Raw genomic sequence first — 17,066 nt, 5'->3', positions numbered from 1 at the left:
GCAACAGCCCCAAAACATCACTGCTCTAGAGGAGATCTGCATGGAGGAATGGGCCAAAATACCAGCAACAGGGTGTGAAAACCTTGTGAAGACTTACAGAAAACGTTTGACCTCTGTCATTGCCAACAAAGGGTATATAACAAAGTATTGAGATACACTTTTGGTATTGACCAAATACTTATTTTCCACCATAATTTGCAAAATAAATTAATTAAAAATCCTACAATGTGGTTTTCTGGATTTGTTTTCTTATTTTGTCTGTCATAGTTGAAGTGTACCTATGATGAAAATTACAGGCCTCTAATCTTTTTAAGTGGGAGAACTTGCACAATTGGTGGCTGACTAAATACTTTTTTGCCCCACTGTATATTGAATAGGTGAAAAATGGCAGAGGAAAGGGATGTGCAAAAAAAACTAACTTTATTACTCATGATGAAAATAATTACACAAATGGGTTGGTAATTGCTACAATTCCAGACCTGGGAGGAATGAAAGATGGAGGATAACAGAAGAGTGTACAATCTTTTGGAGTTTCATTTTACTGTACATAGAAACACCACAGCACAACTGGTGGTGATACAAGTAGCAAAGAAGCACTGACAATGTTTTTTTTTACAGTCACATTTTCTACATAAACATTTTAGTAAAATCGGTCTGCAAAGACTCCCACAAGATTTTTTTTTACCTCTGCAACTGTCAAAATAACCAATATGCTTGAATGCACTCAAGGCTGCATTCAAGTGATGCATGCAAATCTGACAATCGATAGAATTAACCTTATGTACACCATGGACCAATGCACTGTGTAAATGAATGCACTGTATGCCCTGGAGTGAGACTAAGGACAGGAGACTAAATTTAAATACTTCTAGCCAAAACATTTGCGTTTTGGACTTACTTAGGTTTGTACATTATGTACTGTAGCTCCCAAGTCTTTAAAATAAGATTAAAAAGTGAAGCCAGCCTGGCTGCAGGCTTTTTGAATGCAGTCTTTGCAGCATTCCTCTATGTGAGAATTCTAGATGGACTTTAAAGCTGGTATTTCAATGGGATATTTACAATATAACAGGAGTAATCACAACAGCATACATTTACAATACACTACACAAAAGTTAGATTAAATACTGTATGCGTGTTATACCTTTTCTTTTCTCCATGCGTTTTTACCATTATGATATACCGATGCTGCAATATGCCACTTGTTTTTGCACAAAAAAAGTATCTTGACAGAAAAAGACAATGTGCCAAATCTTTAGCATATTTATGTGAGCAATTTAAAGTGCACCCTACAATATCAACATTTGAATGAGACTAATCAACGGTCATGGATGTTCGATTGGAGGAAATAGTCTTATACTGCATTAACTGCCAAACATTGCACATATCCTCTTATACAAACAGACAATAGCAAAAACCTGGTACGCAGCATTTGACACTTTTTCATTAAAGCATTTTTTACTTTGACTAATACTGACCAAATAGTGGCCTTAACAGTAAATGGAATAACATTGTGAGCGGTTAGCAAATATATACAGTATGGCGACATGATCAGCCTGAAGGCACTTTATGTTTGTTTTCTATTCAAGATCAGAATGTAGTGTAAAGCACTGCCTCTATTCCACTCGAGCTAATCATAGTCTGATGATGTTGGGATTCTGAACCTGGTCAGGTATTGTTAAGGCCTTTTCCCAATCTCTACAAATTAATCAGGTTTGTCTGGTCAGGAAAAAATTGCCCGAACTTTATGAAGACCTGTATTCCTTGTTTCTAACAAGTCTTGATTCAGCATTATGAATCATTTTTATGATGTTCAAACTAGTAATTGAACCATCAGTACTCCTAGGCCAGTGCAACCCAGTACTATGAAGCCAATGATAGCACTGTGGGTTCATCAAGGAATGATTGTCTATGAACTGACTGACACATAAATCAAACATAGTTGCCTATTAATAAAGGCAGTATTTAAAAACAAACAAATCATATGTTCAGGGGCATCACAGCTTATTGCATTTCTCCTTCAAAGGCTTCACTGAACACTACAGCTCAAACTAGTCTCTACAAATATTCCCCTATACATCATGCTTGCTGTTTGGTCATTCAAGGACCACATATGAATGGCTATCGGGGCCAGATTTAACTATTCGTTTTATAATATATAATTCAGTTCAGCTTTGAATAAAGATAATTGAGCATCAGGATGTGGGAGACAATTCAAATGCGGTCGTTATTTGCACTTTACAGTAAGTCTGTCATTGTAGGGCAAGGTGCACTCCTGGACTGTCCGAGATGTGGATCTACTGAGCAGCACGACAACCAAATGGAGTAACTGAAGAAGTGAGGTTTAAATAGGTCCTTCCAAGTGTACATGTTCCCACTCTCCTCCTAGTGGCCTACAATAGCATTGCTACAGTTCTGCTGTGCATACCATAGAACTAGTTTTAAATGTGGAATAAAAGATTGCACTTCCTGAATAATAAAGCGTAACTGTTATACCGTCCAGGGCCTTAAGAGAGATGGAGAGAGAGTGAGGAGGATACGTGAAAAGTAAGCAATGGAGTGAGCAATCAAGTGTCCTAGGTGGTCTTGACCAGGTCATAGACATGGATGTGAAAGTCATCGTCGTATTTGATGTAGTATACGGAAGGCTTGGCAGGGACTTGATAGATCACCAGGCCTGTTCGCTTCACACCTTTGTCAGTAACATACTCAACCTGCTTCCCCACTAAGCTCTCAGTCTCCTCGCCGGGCTTTCGGTCGGCCGGAAGCAAGTGCTTATTTTCTACAGAGAAAAACAATGAATAACATCAATGCTAGGGGTCTGTTCTTCAAATCTACTTCAGGGCATTATCAAAAGATGCTATCTTAACCAACATCATTATATGTATTCAAATATAGAAATATTTGTCAAATATTGTCCGCAACACTCCTAAAGCCACCATCATCTTATAATTAGTGTGTAAAGACCAAACAATTTCTACTCTATAATCACCCTCCTGTTTTCTTTAGGGAGAAGTATCTGAACACTCTGCTGCAGGTGGAGATGATGCTGAAGCAGAGAAATGGTCGGTACCTGCTTCAGGTAAGATCCTGAGATCTCCATCTGCGTAGTCGTCCCACAACTGGTACATGTAGAGCACGGGGTCCTTCTCATAGGTGATGTAATACCAGTTAGTCATGATGGGAGCCCTGGAGAGGACCATGCCTCGCCACTCATTCTTCTCTCCATCCTCCTTCTCAAATAGGTGTTCCACCGCTTTGCCTACCAACTCCTCCGCCCCGTGAGGAACCTTGATCTTGTTGTTGACTGTGGAAGCAGATAAATGTCATCAAGGCAGAGACCAACATCACATAGCCACTGTGTCCCTACTGTCTGATCATGCAGTATCAGATATACAATAAAAACATGTTTTTGCATTACTCTGAGAAGATGTGACGCCTGAACTAAAAAAGGAACCCATCACATCACTCACCAACTTTCTCTGTCAGGACCTGTAGATTAGACACCCTTTCGTCCTTGAATAGCTCGATGCCGTAGACACAGTCAAACCCATCGTACTTGACCATAAATAGTGAGGGGTTGACACTGAGACGGTCCAAGACGGTGCCTTTCCATTTGCTCTGGTTGCCCTTCTCCCTCCAATTGTGCTGTATTCTTACTCCCAGGAGACTGTTGGGGTCAGGGGTCATCACTGTGGAATCACTCAGCTCCCCGCTACTCCGCTTTCTGGGGGATAGTTAAGCAAATCATATTTGTTTGTAAGTGTAGCCTACATACGTGCAGCTTTCTCTGACCGTCTGGAAAGAGGAAAATCTCCAAGTGTTAATGTTATGATAACATAATTATAGAAAACTACATATTTACACATACCTGCCCCTTTTCTTGGACATCCCTCCAAAAATTCAAATACTGCTGAAGGAACAAACAGACAACGATGCTCAGAAATTCTGTGAGAGAAACAGCCATTTTCTTTAAAATAATACTAGTCTGGAAAGAGACTGAGCTGTAAAGTAGTGGTTGAGACAGACAAAGAGAGCAGCCAATAGCTTAGCATGTCTGAATAACTTCCTGGTCATTTCCTTGTATGCAATGCATCGATGGAGGTCACTGCAATCAATGCAGAATGCACTTATTTTTTTAAAGGAACAAAACTGCCGCAGTTATATATCTTTACTCAAAATGTCAATCGATAGTAATTCATTATGTCACTATTTGAACTAACACAATCGTTATTCACGAACAACAAACTCATAGATTGCAAGTTGGCTATGAGAGATCAAGAGATGTGCTATTCAACTTCAAGAAAATACGTCAGCCTCCACTGTATCAGACAAACATGCAGAAATGATTGCAGCCTATTTGAATTCGTCGCAACTATTGTATCAAAAATGAATCGTCAATGTTTTAAGATCTAACATATCGCATACACTGCTGATGAGACATGGATAATACGCGCCACAGGCACTGTTTGATCGTAATATGTTATCAAAAATCATTGTCTTTAATGCCAACTCTACAATACTGTTGTTCGGCACAAATGTAAATGTGGGTCCATGACCCCGATAAGTAAGCTATACACCGATGGCCTATATTCTCTATCAAAAATATAAAATTACCTGTACACGAATTTCATCCCAAAAATATTCAATTCTTCCTGCAGAGAAATGCACACTGCCGCCCATGCAAACCTCGCGAAACCTATGGAAAATGGGAGGATACTTCCATGGGAGAAAAAACTACAGCCCCCATAGAACATTGAGGAGGGATGAAAGTAGAGAGGGAGGTGAACGTGAGAGCAATGAACAATGGGAATTGTTGTCATTGTGGTGGTGACCTCAGGTTTCGTTTTGGTAAACTGTCGAACGATATTGATCAAAGGTAAGACCCTGTTGGTTTAACAAAAAAGGTATGGTTTAACAAATGGTAGGCTACTTGGGTGAAACCTCTGGGTGAGACAGTTGCACATCAATTATTATGAGTGACAGATGACACCTGAAAGTTGTAGAGGTATGTTGCAGGTAGACCTATGCTGTAGGACGCTGTGTAAAAAATTTGTAAAAAAGTTCAGGTCCTTGAATTCTTATACTGTGGTGTGTAGGGTACTGATCTCTGTGGTGTGTAGGGTACTGATCTCTGTGGTGTGTAGGGTACTGATCTCTGTGGTGTGTAGGGTAGTGATCTCTGTGGTGTGTAGGGTACTGATCTTTGTGGTGTGTAGGGTACTGATCTCTGTGGTGTGTGGGGTAGTGATCTCTGTGGTGTGTAGGGCACTGATCTCTGTGGTGTGTAGGGTACTGATCTCTGTGATGTGTAGGGTACTGATCTCTGTGGTGTGTAGGGTACTGATCTCTGTGATGTGTAGGGTACTGATCTCTGTGGTGTGTGGGGTAGTGCTCGCTGTGGTGTGTGGGGTAGTGATCTCTGTGGTGTGTAGGGTAGTGATCTCTGTGGTGTATAGGGTAGTGATCTCTGTGGTGTGTAGGGTAGTGATCTCTGTGGTGTGTAGGGTACTGATCTCTGTGGTGTGTAGGGCACTGATCTCTGTGATGTGTCGGGCACTGATCTCTGTGGTGTGTAGGGTACAGATCTCTGATCTCTGTGGTGTGTAGGGCACTGATCTCTGTGGTGTTTAGGGTACTGATCTCTGTGATGTGTAGGGCACTGATCTCTGTGGTGTGTAGGGTACTGATCTTTATTGTGTTCCCAGGCCCGTCTTCCACTGAAGTGAAGTCTGGTCCGATGACATACTGCTGTGGGGAAATCTCTCTGGGTGGGTTACACTATCAAAAGATGGAAAAATGCTGTCTTTTGTTGGATGAAGCAACATATGTGAGTGAGCAAAGAAACATTTTGAAATGCATGACTTGATGTTGTCTTTTGTAGGTAAGAGCCCATACCCTAATGTTGTGATGGACACCTGATTCTACAAGATTATCAAAGATGGGATGCCACGTCTCATGACCAGACTTTGCCCTTCCAGAGATGTAAGTACATTATGCTTTGAGACTGGAAATTAAGTAGGAATGATGAATTAATCAATTACAGCAATCAATGACATAATCTGACAACCTGCAGTAATCTGACACTGACTTCTCCTCAGGTACACTATAATGGAGATGTGCTAGAACCTGGAGCCAATAGTGTGTCCATACTTCAGTAACATTGGTCAGCTTATACAGAGGCTACTGCTTGACCAGCCAGACCAGGTGAGTGACCAAGGACCTAAATTAAGTAGAGAGTCTGTGTTTCCTATTGTCACATTGTGTTGTTTTTACCTTACATCAAAATTTACCAAATTAACAAAATCAGTGGAGGTTGTTTTTAGTCTTTGAACACCAAGGAAAGAAATGAAAAGTATATGGACCAATGTTTTTTACTGAATTGTTTAGGGAACTCCAGTACTCCAAAGTGAGACACACAAGCTGAAATTAGTGCCGTTTAATAAGAATAGCAACAAGGGAACACGCAATCAGAGAAAAGTGTTATCTTTAGCACTTCAACAAAGACTTTGGGCAACCCTGCTCTAAATGAAATCCTAATAAGTCATATAGTGAGATTTTGTGTAAGCACACACTGGCGGCTTACGTGCCAAAAACCTTAAGGGTTTCTCGCTAACTCCCTCTGAATCCATCGACAGTACGAAGTCACTCGTGTGTACACATCAGGGGTACTAGGGTTGGCACACATCTCCCCTGAGAAAGAGACGATGCCCGCTGACATCCCGTTGCACACCAACGGACCTCCTGAATCCCCCTGCAGTAGCAAACAATGCATTTGAATTAATTCTCCTTTGTGATACAGAAAAACGGAGGAGTCATGTATCATAGTTTGTGCCTTGACCAAGAGAAACTCTAATCGAGTTATAGCCAATAATAGCCGGTCCTGACCAGGAAAAACAAATTGCAGAGAGTTATAGCCTGTAATAGTGCAGTCATACATAGCAGAAGCCTTGGGAAGCTCTGGGGCCTGTTGCGCACACCGTGCGCCTGGAGATGTTGACGCCACTCCACCGGCGGCCACACTCTCTGGGTGATATGATGGTGGCGTTGACCTCCTGCAGCTTGTCTGGTGGGGTGCTGTTATCATCTATGTCCCCCCAGCCAGCCGTGGTGCACAGGCTTCCCTCAGCCATCGAACCATTCATCAGCGGGATCAGCTGCACTGCTCTGTTCAGGGTGGCCCTCCCTCTCAACTAAGAAAGATCACAGAGATAGCACACTCTATACAAAATCTGTATGTATTCATCATGTTGTAAATATTCACTCATAGGCCAGTTTATAAGGTACACCACACCGTTCACGGAAAAGGATCGCTCCTACACGTGGCCATGGCTTGCTATATAAAGCAGGCAGAAATGCATTGAGACATACAGTTACTGTTCAATTGAATGTTCGATTGGGCAAAACGAGTGACCTAAGTGACTGAGTGTGGTATGATCGTCTGTGCCAGGCACGCCGGATCCAGTATCTCAGAAATGTCCGGCTTCCTTTGCTTTTCACACACAACAGTGTCTAGGGTTTACAGAGAATGGTGTGACAAACAAAAAACATCCAGTCAGCGGCAGCCCTGTGGGCGAAAACAGCTCTTTGATGAGAGAGGTCAAAGGAGACAGGCAAGAATCCTGCAAGTCAACAGTGGTGTGCAGAACGGCATCTCAGAGTGCACAACTCGTAGATCCTTGTCACTGCTATTGCAGCAGACGACCACACCAGGTTTCACTCCTGTCAGATAAAAACAAGTGGGCATGCGATCACCAACACTTGACGATTGAGGAGTGGAAAAGCATTGACTGGTCCGACGAGTCCTGGTTCCTGTTGCATCAAGTTGATGGCAGAGTCAGGATTTGGCATAAGCACCATGAGTCCATGGACCCATCCTGCTTGGTGTCAATAGTACAGGCTGGTGGCTGTGGTGTACTGGTATGGGAATGTTTTCCTGATACACGTAGGTCTCTTGATACCAACTGAGCAACGATTGAACACCATGCCCCGAATAATTCAGGCTGTTATACACTGAGTGTATATAGGCTATGATTATAGACATTATTTTGTATGTATTTTTCATGAATTTTAAACATACAATGAAGTTAGTATCACTATGGAGATTATTGTAGGCTATGTCCTGGTTATCACTCACCTTGAGAAGCATGATGTCATTCTCCAGGTTGTCCCCAAACCTGGGGTGTGGAATGTATTTAACTACATTGAATTTTTGTTGTGAATTTTCATCCTCTGACAAGTCGTGAGCCCCAAGAACCACCCTGTAACGCCTGAAAATCAGTACATGAAAGAATTTACTTGTGTATTTACCTTGACAGACTGCTGTAATAACATTGAAATACATGTTGGATTGATCCTACAGAATTGTTAGACTCAACAACCCTGAAGCAACTATCAGCAGACAAAAATGAGAAATTGGCACACAATAAATATTAGACAATGTTAAAGCATTGGCTCAGAGAAAAGCACCAGGTATGGATTGCTTTCTATTAGAATTGTTCATAACACACTGGGACAATGTAGTGCCCCTATATAATCAAATAAAACACATGTCACTCAATTCAGTGCTTTCTAGTTCCATGTATCTAACAATTATCTCAGTTATATTAAAACCAGGAAAATCTGGAGTGTCCCTTGCATATTGATTACAGACCCATACATTTAATAACATTTAGTGACAATAATAACAAAAGTCATAAGAATGGCAAAAGTCTTACCAGACTTGATACATATTAATCAAACAAGGTTTATTAAAAATAAACACAAACATGTTTCGGTATACAATACGCTAAAAAACAAGATGTAGATGTATCAATAATGGCTGTTGATACCTGAAAAGGCTTTTGGCTGTCTTGAATGGCCATTTCTATGAAAAACTTTGGAAGCCTTCAACTTTCCAGTTGAAATAATAAATGTCATAAATATATTATATAAATATCCTAAAGCTAAAATATTCACAAATTATACATTATCTGATGATTTTTCTTTAGAAAGGGGCACAAGACAGGGATGGTTCCCAAAGTTGTAATATTTATTTTCAGTAATACCAATTACCCCCCCAAAGACATATATATAAAAAATAAAAAAAAGTGTACTCTGTCATGAAGTGAAAAATAAAACTCAAACTAAAAAGGAAAGTTTTACATCTTCCTAAGTCAGAGGGTGGTTTTAACCTTCCAGACTTTGAATTGTTTCAACTCTCTACCCAAGGCTTTTACTTGCGACATAATTAAATGCACTAAAGAGTAACAATGGGTACATATTGAAGATGTGCATGCTCATCCCCAGAATGTTTTCACGTGTCTATTTTCCAAGGATAAAGCAAAGAACATTAACAACTTCATAGTTAAGAACACTATAACAATATTGAAGAACATGAAACGGATTCTACAAGAACCAATATCACTCCCTAAAAACAATGGAGCAATCCTTGGATAGCATTTCAGAATTCACCGATTAAATTGGCCCACGTGGAAAACTAAAGGTATAGAAACCGTAAATGATGTGGTAATAGGAAATACAATTATTTCCATGACAGAATTAAAAGCATTTGGGACTGACTAATGTAGACATTTTCAAATACATGCAGCTTAAAAGTTTTATATCACAAAATGTCCACCTGAAAGCGTTTGGACATCAGAGCAATGTTGAGGGAATCTTATTTGAGTCAGAAAAAGATACTTGTATGATAGATAAAATGTACAAAACCTTGCAGAGAGCCTATTTAACTGGCAATCGCTTAGAAAAAATATGAACTATTGGAACCAAGACTTAAAAATAACTGATATTGGCACCAGATGGAGGGACTGTTAGAACATAACAAACTAAAATTACAGTTAACAAAAATGTACTCTTAATCCAGTATAAACTAATGTAGAGAATGTATTATACAAGAGACAAAATTCACAAATTACAGCACAATGGCAGAGTCATGTATTAATGACTCAATCATTATTGCCTTCTGGGAGTGCTATAAAGTCCAAAAACTATGGGCGGCGTTAGAAAGCTGTCTGTCAGACGTTTTACAATGTAAATGTACTTTTAATCCGTCTATTGGCATATTTCAAGACATAGTATATCCTCGAGGGTGCGATGAGATACCCAATGGGATGGACAGTATTATTTGTGTCGCTTATATTGAATAAGCTATTATTTAAATACTGGACGTCAAATGATACTCCAACGTCAAGAGAATGGAAGAATCACATGCTTTATTTAAATATGAATCAAATCTGGCTACAGACAGAAACAACATAGCATCATCTGAAGTCATATGAGGCAGAGTCTTGCAAGCGTTGGAAACAACATTGGGTGTGGATACAGTGGGTCAATCTGAGCAAGTGTGGTGTCATTCACGTTTGTTGAAATGTATGTCATTGTTAAGTTGTCTATTGTTTTTGTCTATGTATGCTTTTTGGTTATTGTAAAATATACAAATAAAAAAAAACATTTAAATAAATGAGTTTGAGAGATTCTGAAAAGACTTCTCACCCGTCACAGTGAGCAGCAGTGAGGACAAAATCTTCTCTCACCAGAACTCCTCCACAGAAATGTTGACCTCGGGACTGTAAGGAAGCCATGTATGGACGAGAGTTGCGAGCTGCCTCTCTTCCACCAACAATACCCACCTTTGGCACCTTGTGCCCTTCAGTGCCTTTGAACAGAAAGTAGAGAATACTTTTTGTATAGCTGTTGTCTATAGCTTTGCATTGCTACTGTATCTGCACAGCTTACAACAAATTATTTGTCAGTATTCATTACTGCCATATATAATATGAACTGCCTTTAGAGCTGTATGCAGTAGCATTAACATTTGTCAAATATACTTTTCGTAACTAGTACTATACTTCAATATTAGTCTGCATGGTGTAGTCAGTTCGGTGCTAATGGAAGTTACTGTGTTATAGAATTTAAACATGCCTTACCATTCACGGCAATGATCAGCACTATGTGAAGAACCACTGAGCGGATTGCCATAGTGCATATGGACAAATGGCATGGTGCACCTCTCGGGTATATAAATGTGTGTGTGGTGGCGGGGGGTTATTTCTCAATCTTTTGCTGTTTTCCAAATTCCGGACAGTACGGGGTCTTTGTTTCCCCATTGCCACACACAGACTGTCCCAATATTACTCTGTGGCTGGTTTCAAGGGTTCCTTGATGGTGTATTCTGAGGAAAGTTGGCTGTGATATTATGAAATCATGTCAGTTAAAGTTGATGTAATTTATTCATGCTTTCAAGATGGCGTAGCAGTTGGACATGTGTTTGTCTTGTCCCGTGTAAATAGTCGGTTTCTTTGTTTTTTTCTTATATATTTTAATCTCATCTATGAACTGAATATACTTTCCTGCAACCCGCCTCACCCAATATGGTACAGATCTGCTATTTTTATACTTTATAACTGGAACCCCCATCAGAAGATAGCCAGCCTACTAGCAACTAGCTAGTAGTCAGTTAGCCACTGCTAGTCAGTTAGCCACTGAGCTCGGACACCAGCCAGCTTCAGCTTGGTCAATTAATCTTAAACACTCTGTCAATTCCTAAGAATTTGTAAGAGTCTTATTTGCATGAAATGGACAGAGACCAGTCTCAAAATCTATCAGCAGCGTTTATTCTCGAGAGTACTGAACATGATACAGTTTACCACAGATTATAAACTGAAAATATCATCATTAGTTTTCGTAACACCCCGTCTCATCAACCAGCAGTACAATGGCTGTATAGTTCTCAAGCCTTCCCACATCGTCTCTCCCTACTAAGACAATTCTGTTTCTAGAGACAATATCTCTCTCTTCATCACTCAATACCTAGGTTTACCTCCACTGTATTCACATCATACCATACCTTTGTCTGTACATTATGCCCTGAATCTATTCTACCACGCCCAGAAATCTGTTCCTTTTATTCTCTGTTCCCAACGCACTAGACGACCAGTTCTTATAGCTTTTAGCCGTACCCTTATCCTACTCCTCCTCTGTTCCTCTGGTGATGTAGAGGTTGACCCAGGCCATGTAGCCCCCAGCACTACACCTATTCCCCAGGTGCTCTCATTTGTTGACTTCTGTAACCGTAAAAGACTTGGTTTCATGCATGTTAACATCAGAAGCCTCCTCCCTAAGTTTGTTTTATTCACTGCTTTAGCACACTCCGCCAACCCTGATGTCCTAGCCGTGTCTGTATCCTGGCTTAGGAAGGCCACCAAAAATTCTGAATTTTCCATCCCTAACTACAACACTTTTAAAAATCCACCTTTCCAGAAATAAGTCTCTCACCGTTGCTGCTTGTTATAGACCCCCCTCAGTCCCCAGTTGTGCCCTGGACACCAAATGTGAATTGATTGCCCCACATCTATCTTAAGGGTTCGTACTGTTAGGTGACCTAAACTGGGATATGCTTAACACCCTGGCCATCCTACAATCTAAGCTAGATGCCCTCAATCTCACACAAATGATCAAGGAACCTACCAGGTACAACCCTAAATCCGTAAGCATGGGCACCCTCATAGAAATCATCCTGACCAACTTTCCCTCTAAATACACCTCTGCTGTCTTCAACCAGGATCTCAGCGATCACTGCCTCATTGCCTGCGTCCATAATGGGTCCGTGGTCAAACGACCACCCCTCATCACTGTCAAACGCTCCGTAAAACACTTCAGCGAGCAGGCCTTTCTAATCGACCTGGCTCAGGTATCCTGGAAGGATATTGACCTCATCCCATCAGTAGAGGATGCCTGGTAGCTCTTTAAAAGTGCTTTCCTCACCATCTTAAATAAGCATGCCCTGTTCAAAAAATGTAGAACTAAGAACGGATATAGCCCTTGGTTCACCCCAGACTTGACTGCCCTTGACCAGCACAAAAACATCATGTTCACCAACTACTTATCAGATAGAGTTCAGTGTGTCAAATCGGAGGGCCTGTTGTCCAGACCTCTGGCAGTCTCTATGGGGGTGCCACAGGGTTCAATTCTCAGGTTGACTCTTTTCTCTGTATATATCAATGATGTCGCTCTTGCTGCTGGTGATTCTCTGTTACACTTCTACGCAGACGACACCATCCGGTATACTTCTGGCCCTTCTTTGGACACTGTGTTAACAAACCTCCAAACGAGCTTCAATGCCATACTACACTCCTTCCGTGGCCTCCAACTGCTCTTAAATGCAAGTAAAACTAAATGCATGCTCTTCAACCAATTGCTGCCCGCACCCGCCCGCCCGACTAGCATCACTTCTCTGGACGGTTCTGACTTAGAATATGTGGACAACTACAAATACCTAGGTGTCTGATTAGACTGTAAACTCTCCTTCCAGACTCACATTAAGCATCTCCAATCCAAATACTTATATCTCCCTCTCTAACTTTAAGCATCAGCTGTCAGAGTATCTTACCGATCACTGTACCTGTACACAGCCAATCTGTAAAAAGCACACCCAACTACCTCATCCCCATATTGTATTTTTTTTGTTGCTCTTTTGCACCCCAGTATCTTTACTTGCACATCAAAATTGTAATTATTGTAAATTGTCATTATTTCACCACTATGGCCTATTTATTGCCTTACGTCCCTAATCTTACTACATTTGCACACACTGTATTTTGTGTTATTGACTGTACGCTTGTTTACTCCATGTGTAACTCTGTGTTGTTGTTTGTGTCCCACTGCTTTGCTTTATCTTGGCCAGGTCGCAATTGTAAATGAGTACTTGTTCTCAACTGGCCTACCTGTTTAAATAAAGGTGAAATATATATATATACTTTTTTAAATGATACTCAAACATGCAGAAGCATTATTTTAGAAAGCAAATTGCAATGGCTCCATGTTGTGGTATTGCTGCGGGCACTTGTGCAATGAGAAGCTACCACTTGCCGTTGTTGGCATTGTTGGGACATTGTGGTGTTTACCAGGATTTTCTTATGTAAACCTTTCCCAGCATTCGCTGGTTTGAATAGCCTGCAAAACTGTTTAGGTACAACAAACATTACATTCTATCTGATGTGTGTGCAATTCTTTATATTGATCACAAGAGACATTTCACTCTGATCTGTTTGGCACACATTTATTTCCCTTAGACGACAGGACATACATGGTAATTGGTATGCATTTAACATAGACAATAAAGATAGACACCCAATGTAAGAAAAACATCAGGAGTACGAGTAGGTATTAATATACAAATAATTGGACTGCAATCAAAACTAGCATATTAGCACGTTCATTTTGCAGGATAAATCCTAACATGTTTTCTTGTTGATTACCTTCTTTATCCAGAGTAAGAACTTGGAAATCTGACTACAGACATTGGGCATGTACAGAGAGTCACAGTTTCCATCCGAGTTGACGGAGATGACACCCACAGCCTTCCCATTGAGCACCAAAGGACCACTAGAATCCCCCTGTGGTTACATACCAGTCAAAATGGTCCCATTTCGGTGCATGTATGATGTAGGATACACATGTATGAACATCACATTGTCTTCCTACAATTTTCAAAGTCAATGTTATATTTATTTGGAGTTAAACAGCACTGGCAAGCCGTTCTTGGTCAGGTATTCACCTGTACAGATGACCTTGGGAGGAAGTTTACGCCACTCCTTCTGGCAGACATTCAGGACAATGGTAGTCATGTCCACCACTTGAAGGTCATCAACAAGGCACTTGGTGTTGGGATTGATGACTTGGTCCTAGAATTTTCCCTGTTTTCACAGCTTTATTTGATTTAGCCTTCTTAGACAGCTTGAAACACATGTGTAGGCCAAAACGTGGGAATCTGTAGTATTAGCAATTACTGATGAATGCATATGACCTATTAGGATGTACACTTAGTAATAGTGTAAATAATAATATAAAGACAAAATTATATTGATACAAATATGTCACTATAGGCCTACCTTCAGAATCATGATGTCATTACCAGTGTCAACATCTTCATAGTTGGTTGCATTTGTTTTCCACATTGTATCTGACAGAGATGGTACTGCAGGGTATTCTTCTGTGCTTTTTTCCCCCATTGATGAGATAGTAAAAGTGGCCACAATGAACTAAACGGTAAGGTAATAGGCATTTGTTCAGATCTCATTGATGCCCATCAAGTTCAGGAGAGAGAATTGACCCAGATAGGTCAGGGGTACAGTAAGTAGGTTGTTTGTGGTGTGCATTGTGCTTGGAGAGCTTGTCAGGAATACCTGATTCACCCTTGGCCCCTTTGTATACACAAGATGGTCCATCTGAGGACAGCTGTGGTTTCACTTCTATGATTACTATTTATGATGTTTCCATTGATCCTTGTATGGTTTTCCTGTAAAGCCAAGGTATGTGTTTTCTGCATTTACCATAACTCTGTCGACCCTTTTGCATATGAATAGGTGGAGGGTTATCATGGGGACCTTATGTCATTTAACATTTAAGTCATTTAGCAGACGCTCTTATCCAGAGCGACTTACAAATTGGGTGACACACTGATTGTTGCCAATCCTCCTTGTTGTCGTGTTGATGACCTTATACTGTTTGTATATGATTGGCTGGTGGTAATTTAGAGTGTATGAATACTCATAGTTGCATGCAGTGCTGCATTTACCTCATATAGGTCAACTCAACTTCCTCTCCCTCATGCAAGAGCTGTGTCTTCTCCTGGTTGATGCTCTCCTGTGTTACCATGCCAACTATGAACAACCTTTGGTTTACAAAGGCTGACGACATTCTTGATGCTTTGAAAGACACAGTGACAGTCATAAGACCTTGCCACTCTGTGGTCCTGCACTAGAGGAAGAGGGGAGGGGGCATATCTTCTTACAATGAAAAACTAGTAGAGATAGGCCTGCACAGTGCACCTATTCAGAACAGCATGTAAACTACGAAAGGGCCATACCTTTCTAGTCACTGTAGAAACAACAGTAAATCACATTTTAAAATGTAATGTTAGTTTAAGAGGAAGTTGTGTTGTGTTCATTGAAATGTAACCTTTTTTTGGGGTGTATATGTACTTTACTATTTATATTTTTGACAAGTTTCACTTCACTACATTCTTAAAGAAAATGTACTTTTTACTCCATACATTTTCCCTGACTCCCCCAAGTACTTGTAACATTTCGAATGCTTAGCAGGACAGGAAAATGGTCCAATTCACACACTTATCAAGAGAACATCCCTGGTCTTCCCGACTGCCTCTGATCTGACACTAAACACAAATGCTTCGTTTGGCACTAAAGTAATACTGCAAAAAATGTAGCAAAGCAATTCACTTTTTGTCCTGAATACTAAATCCTAGAGGAAAACCTGATTCAGTCAGCTTTCCACCAGACACTGGGAAATTAATTCATCCTTCAGGTGGAATATAACCTAAAACACAAGGCCAAATCTACACTGGAGTTACCAAGAAGACAGTGAATGTGTCTGTCCGAGTTGCAGTTGACTTAAATCTACTTTAAAATCTTAGCAAGACCTGAAAATGGTTGTCTAGCAATGTTCAACAACCAATTTGACAGAGCTTGAAGAATTTTGGAAAACAATAATGGGCAAATGATGCACAGTCCAAGTGTGGAAGCCTCTTAGAGACCCAGAAAAACTCACAGCTGTAATTGTTGCCAAAGGTGCTTCTACAAAGTATTGACTCAGGGGTGTGAATACTTATGTAAATTATATATTTTCTGTATTTCATTTTCAATACATTTGTACACATTTCTAAAACATGTTTTCCCTTTGGGACTATGGGATATTGTGTGTAGATGGGTGAGAGAAAAAAAATATTCAATCCATTTTGAATTCAGGCTGTAACAACAAGATGTGGAATAAGTCAAGGGGTATAAATACTTTCTGAAGACAGACACCACAGTGATCATGTCCTCTGGTCTGAAAACAGAAGCTGTGTTGTGGTTTCAAAGCATTGTGACAGCTTCATGAAACGAGTTACTCTGTATTCTTGACCACAAGTTTCCATGTGTGGTGGTGTTTGCTGATGACAGCTGAAGATGCGAGAAGAGCTCTCTGTCTGAAGAGGTATACTCAAATCAAACGTTTATTGGTTATGTACGCAGTTTAGCAGATGTTAGCGCATGCAGCGAAATGCTTATGTT

General features: G+C 40.4%; 2 protein-coding genes and 1 long non-coding RNA gene across 5 annotated transcripts; 1 reads left to right on the top strand and 2 right to left on the bottom strand.

The window, feature by feature from the left end:
* Positions 1–403: 403 nt before the first annotated feature.
* On the bottom strand, positions 404–5,887 carry LOC115108293 (spindlin-Z-like). 2 transcript variants are annotated; one of them, XM_029632454.2, is made up of 5 exons: positions 4,615–5,887; positions 3,869–3,910; positions 3,471–3,724; positions 3,071–3,304; positions 404–2,779 (listed from the first exon to the last, which is right to left on the bottom strand). In XM_029632454.2, the coding sequence occupies exons 2-5, from the start codon at positions 3,886–3,888 to the stop codon at positions 2,574–2,576; spliced, it is 714 nt and encodes a 237-aa protein (XP_029488314.1). In that variant the 5' UTR covers positions 3,889–3,910; positions 4,615–5,887; the 3' UTR covers positions 404–2,573. The 2 variants fall into 2 exon arrangements, with proteins under 2 accessions (XP_029488314.1, XP_029488315.1); XM_029632455.2 differs by having other exon boundaries at positions 3,869–3,907.
* LOC115108295 (uncharacterized) lies at positions 5,591–15,921 on the top strand. 2 transcript variants are annotated; one of them, XR_010460925.1, is made up of 5 exons: positions 5,591–5,768; positions 5,882–5,982; positions 6,099–6,204; positions 13,044–13,732; positions 14,266–15,921. It is a non-coding gene; the product is annotated as an uncharacterized LOC115108295 (long non-coding RNA). The 2 variants fall into 2 exon arrangements; XR_003860333.2 differs by lacking the exon at positions 13,044–13,732.
* Positions 6,422–11,030, bottom strand: LOC115108292 (complement factor D-like). Its single transcript, XM_029632452.2, has 5 exons — positions 10,923–11,030; positions 10,489–10,651; positions 8,135–8,267; positions 6,936–7,190; positions 6,422–6,751 (listed from the first exon to the last, which is right to left on the bottom strand). Exons 1-5 carry the CDS (start codon positions 10,972–10,974, stop codon positions 6,596–6,598), a joined length of 759 nt encoding a protein of 252 aa, XP_029488312.1. The 5' UTR covers positions 10,975–11,030; the 3' UTR covers positions 6,422–6,595.
* Positions 15,922–17,066: the final 1,145 nt, after the last annotated feature.

The sequence above is a fragment of the Oncorhynchus nerka genome, linkage group LG24 (assembly GCF_034236695.1).
Source record: "Oncorhynchus nerka isolate Pitt River linkage group LG24, Oner_Uvic_2.0, whole genome shotgun sequence".
Lineage (NCBI taxonomy): Eukaryota > Metazoa > Chordata > Actinopteri > Salmoniformes > Salmonidae > Oncorhynchus > Oncorhynchus nerka.
Note: the sequence above shows the minus strand (reverse complement) of the source record. Positions and strands in the feature narration are given on the sequence as shown.

What these genes read in the sequence shown, in the direction of transcription:
- LOC115108292 (XM_029632452.2), bottom strand. Translation starts at nt 10,974, where the DNA reads ATGGCAATCCGCTCAGTGGTTCTTCACATAGTGCTGATCATTGCCGTG. An exon ending in ACTGCTGCTCACTGTGACGG is followed by an intron (nt 8,268 to 10,488) that starts GTGAGAAGTCTT and finishes ACTGATTTTCAG; the next exon opens with GCGTTACAGGGTGGTTCTTG. An exon ending in ATGACATCATGCTTCTCAAG is followed by an intron (nt 7,191 to 8,134) that starts GTGAGTGATAAC and finishes GATCTTTCTTAG; the next exon opens with TTGAGAGGGAGGGCCACCCT.
- LOC115108293 (XM_029632454.2), bottom strand. Translation starts at nt 3,888, where the DNA reads ATGTCCAAGAAAAGGGGCAG. An exon ending in ATGTCCAAGAAAAGGGGCAG is followed by an intron (nt 3,725 to 3,868) that starts GTATGTGTAAAT and finishes ACTATCCCCCAG; the next exon opens with AAAGCGGAGTAGCGGGGAGC. An exon ending in CAGGATCTTACCTGAAGCAG is followed by an intron (nt 2,780 to 3,070) that starts GTACCGACCATT and finishes TTTTCTCTGTAG; the next exon opens with AAAATAAGCACTTGCTTCCG.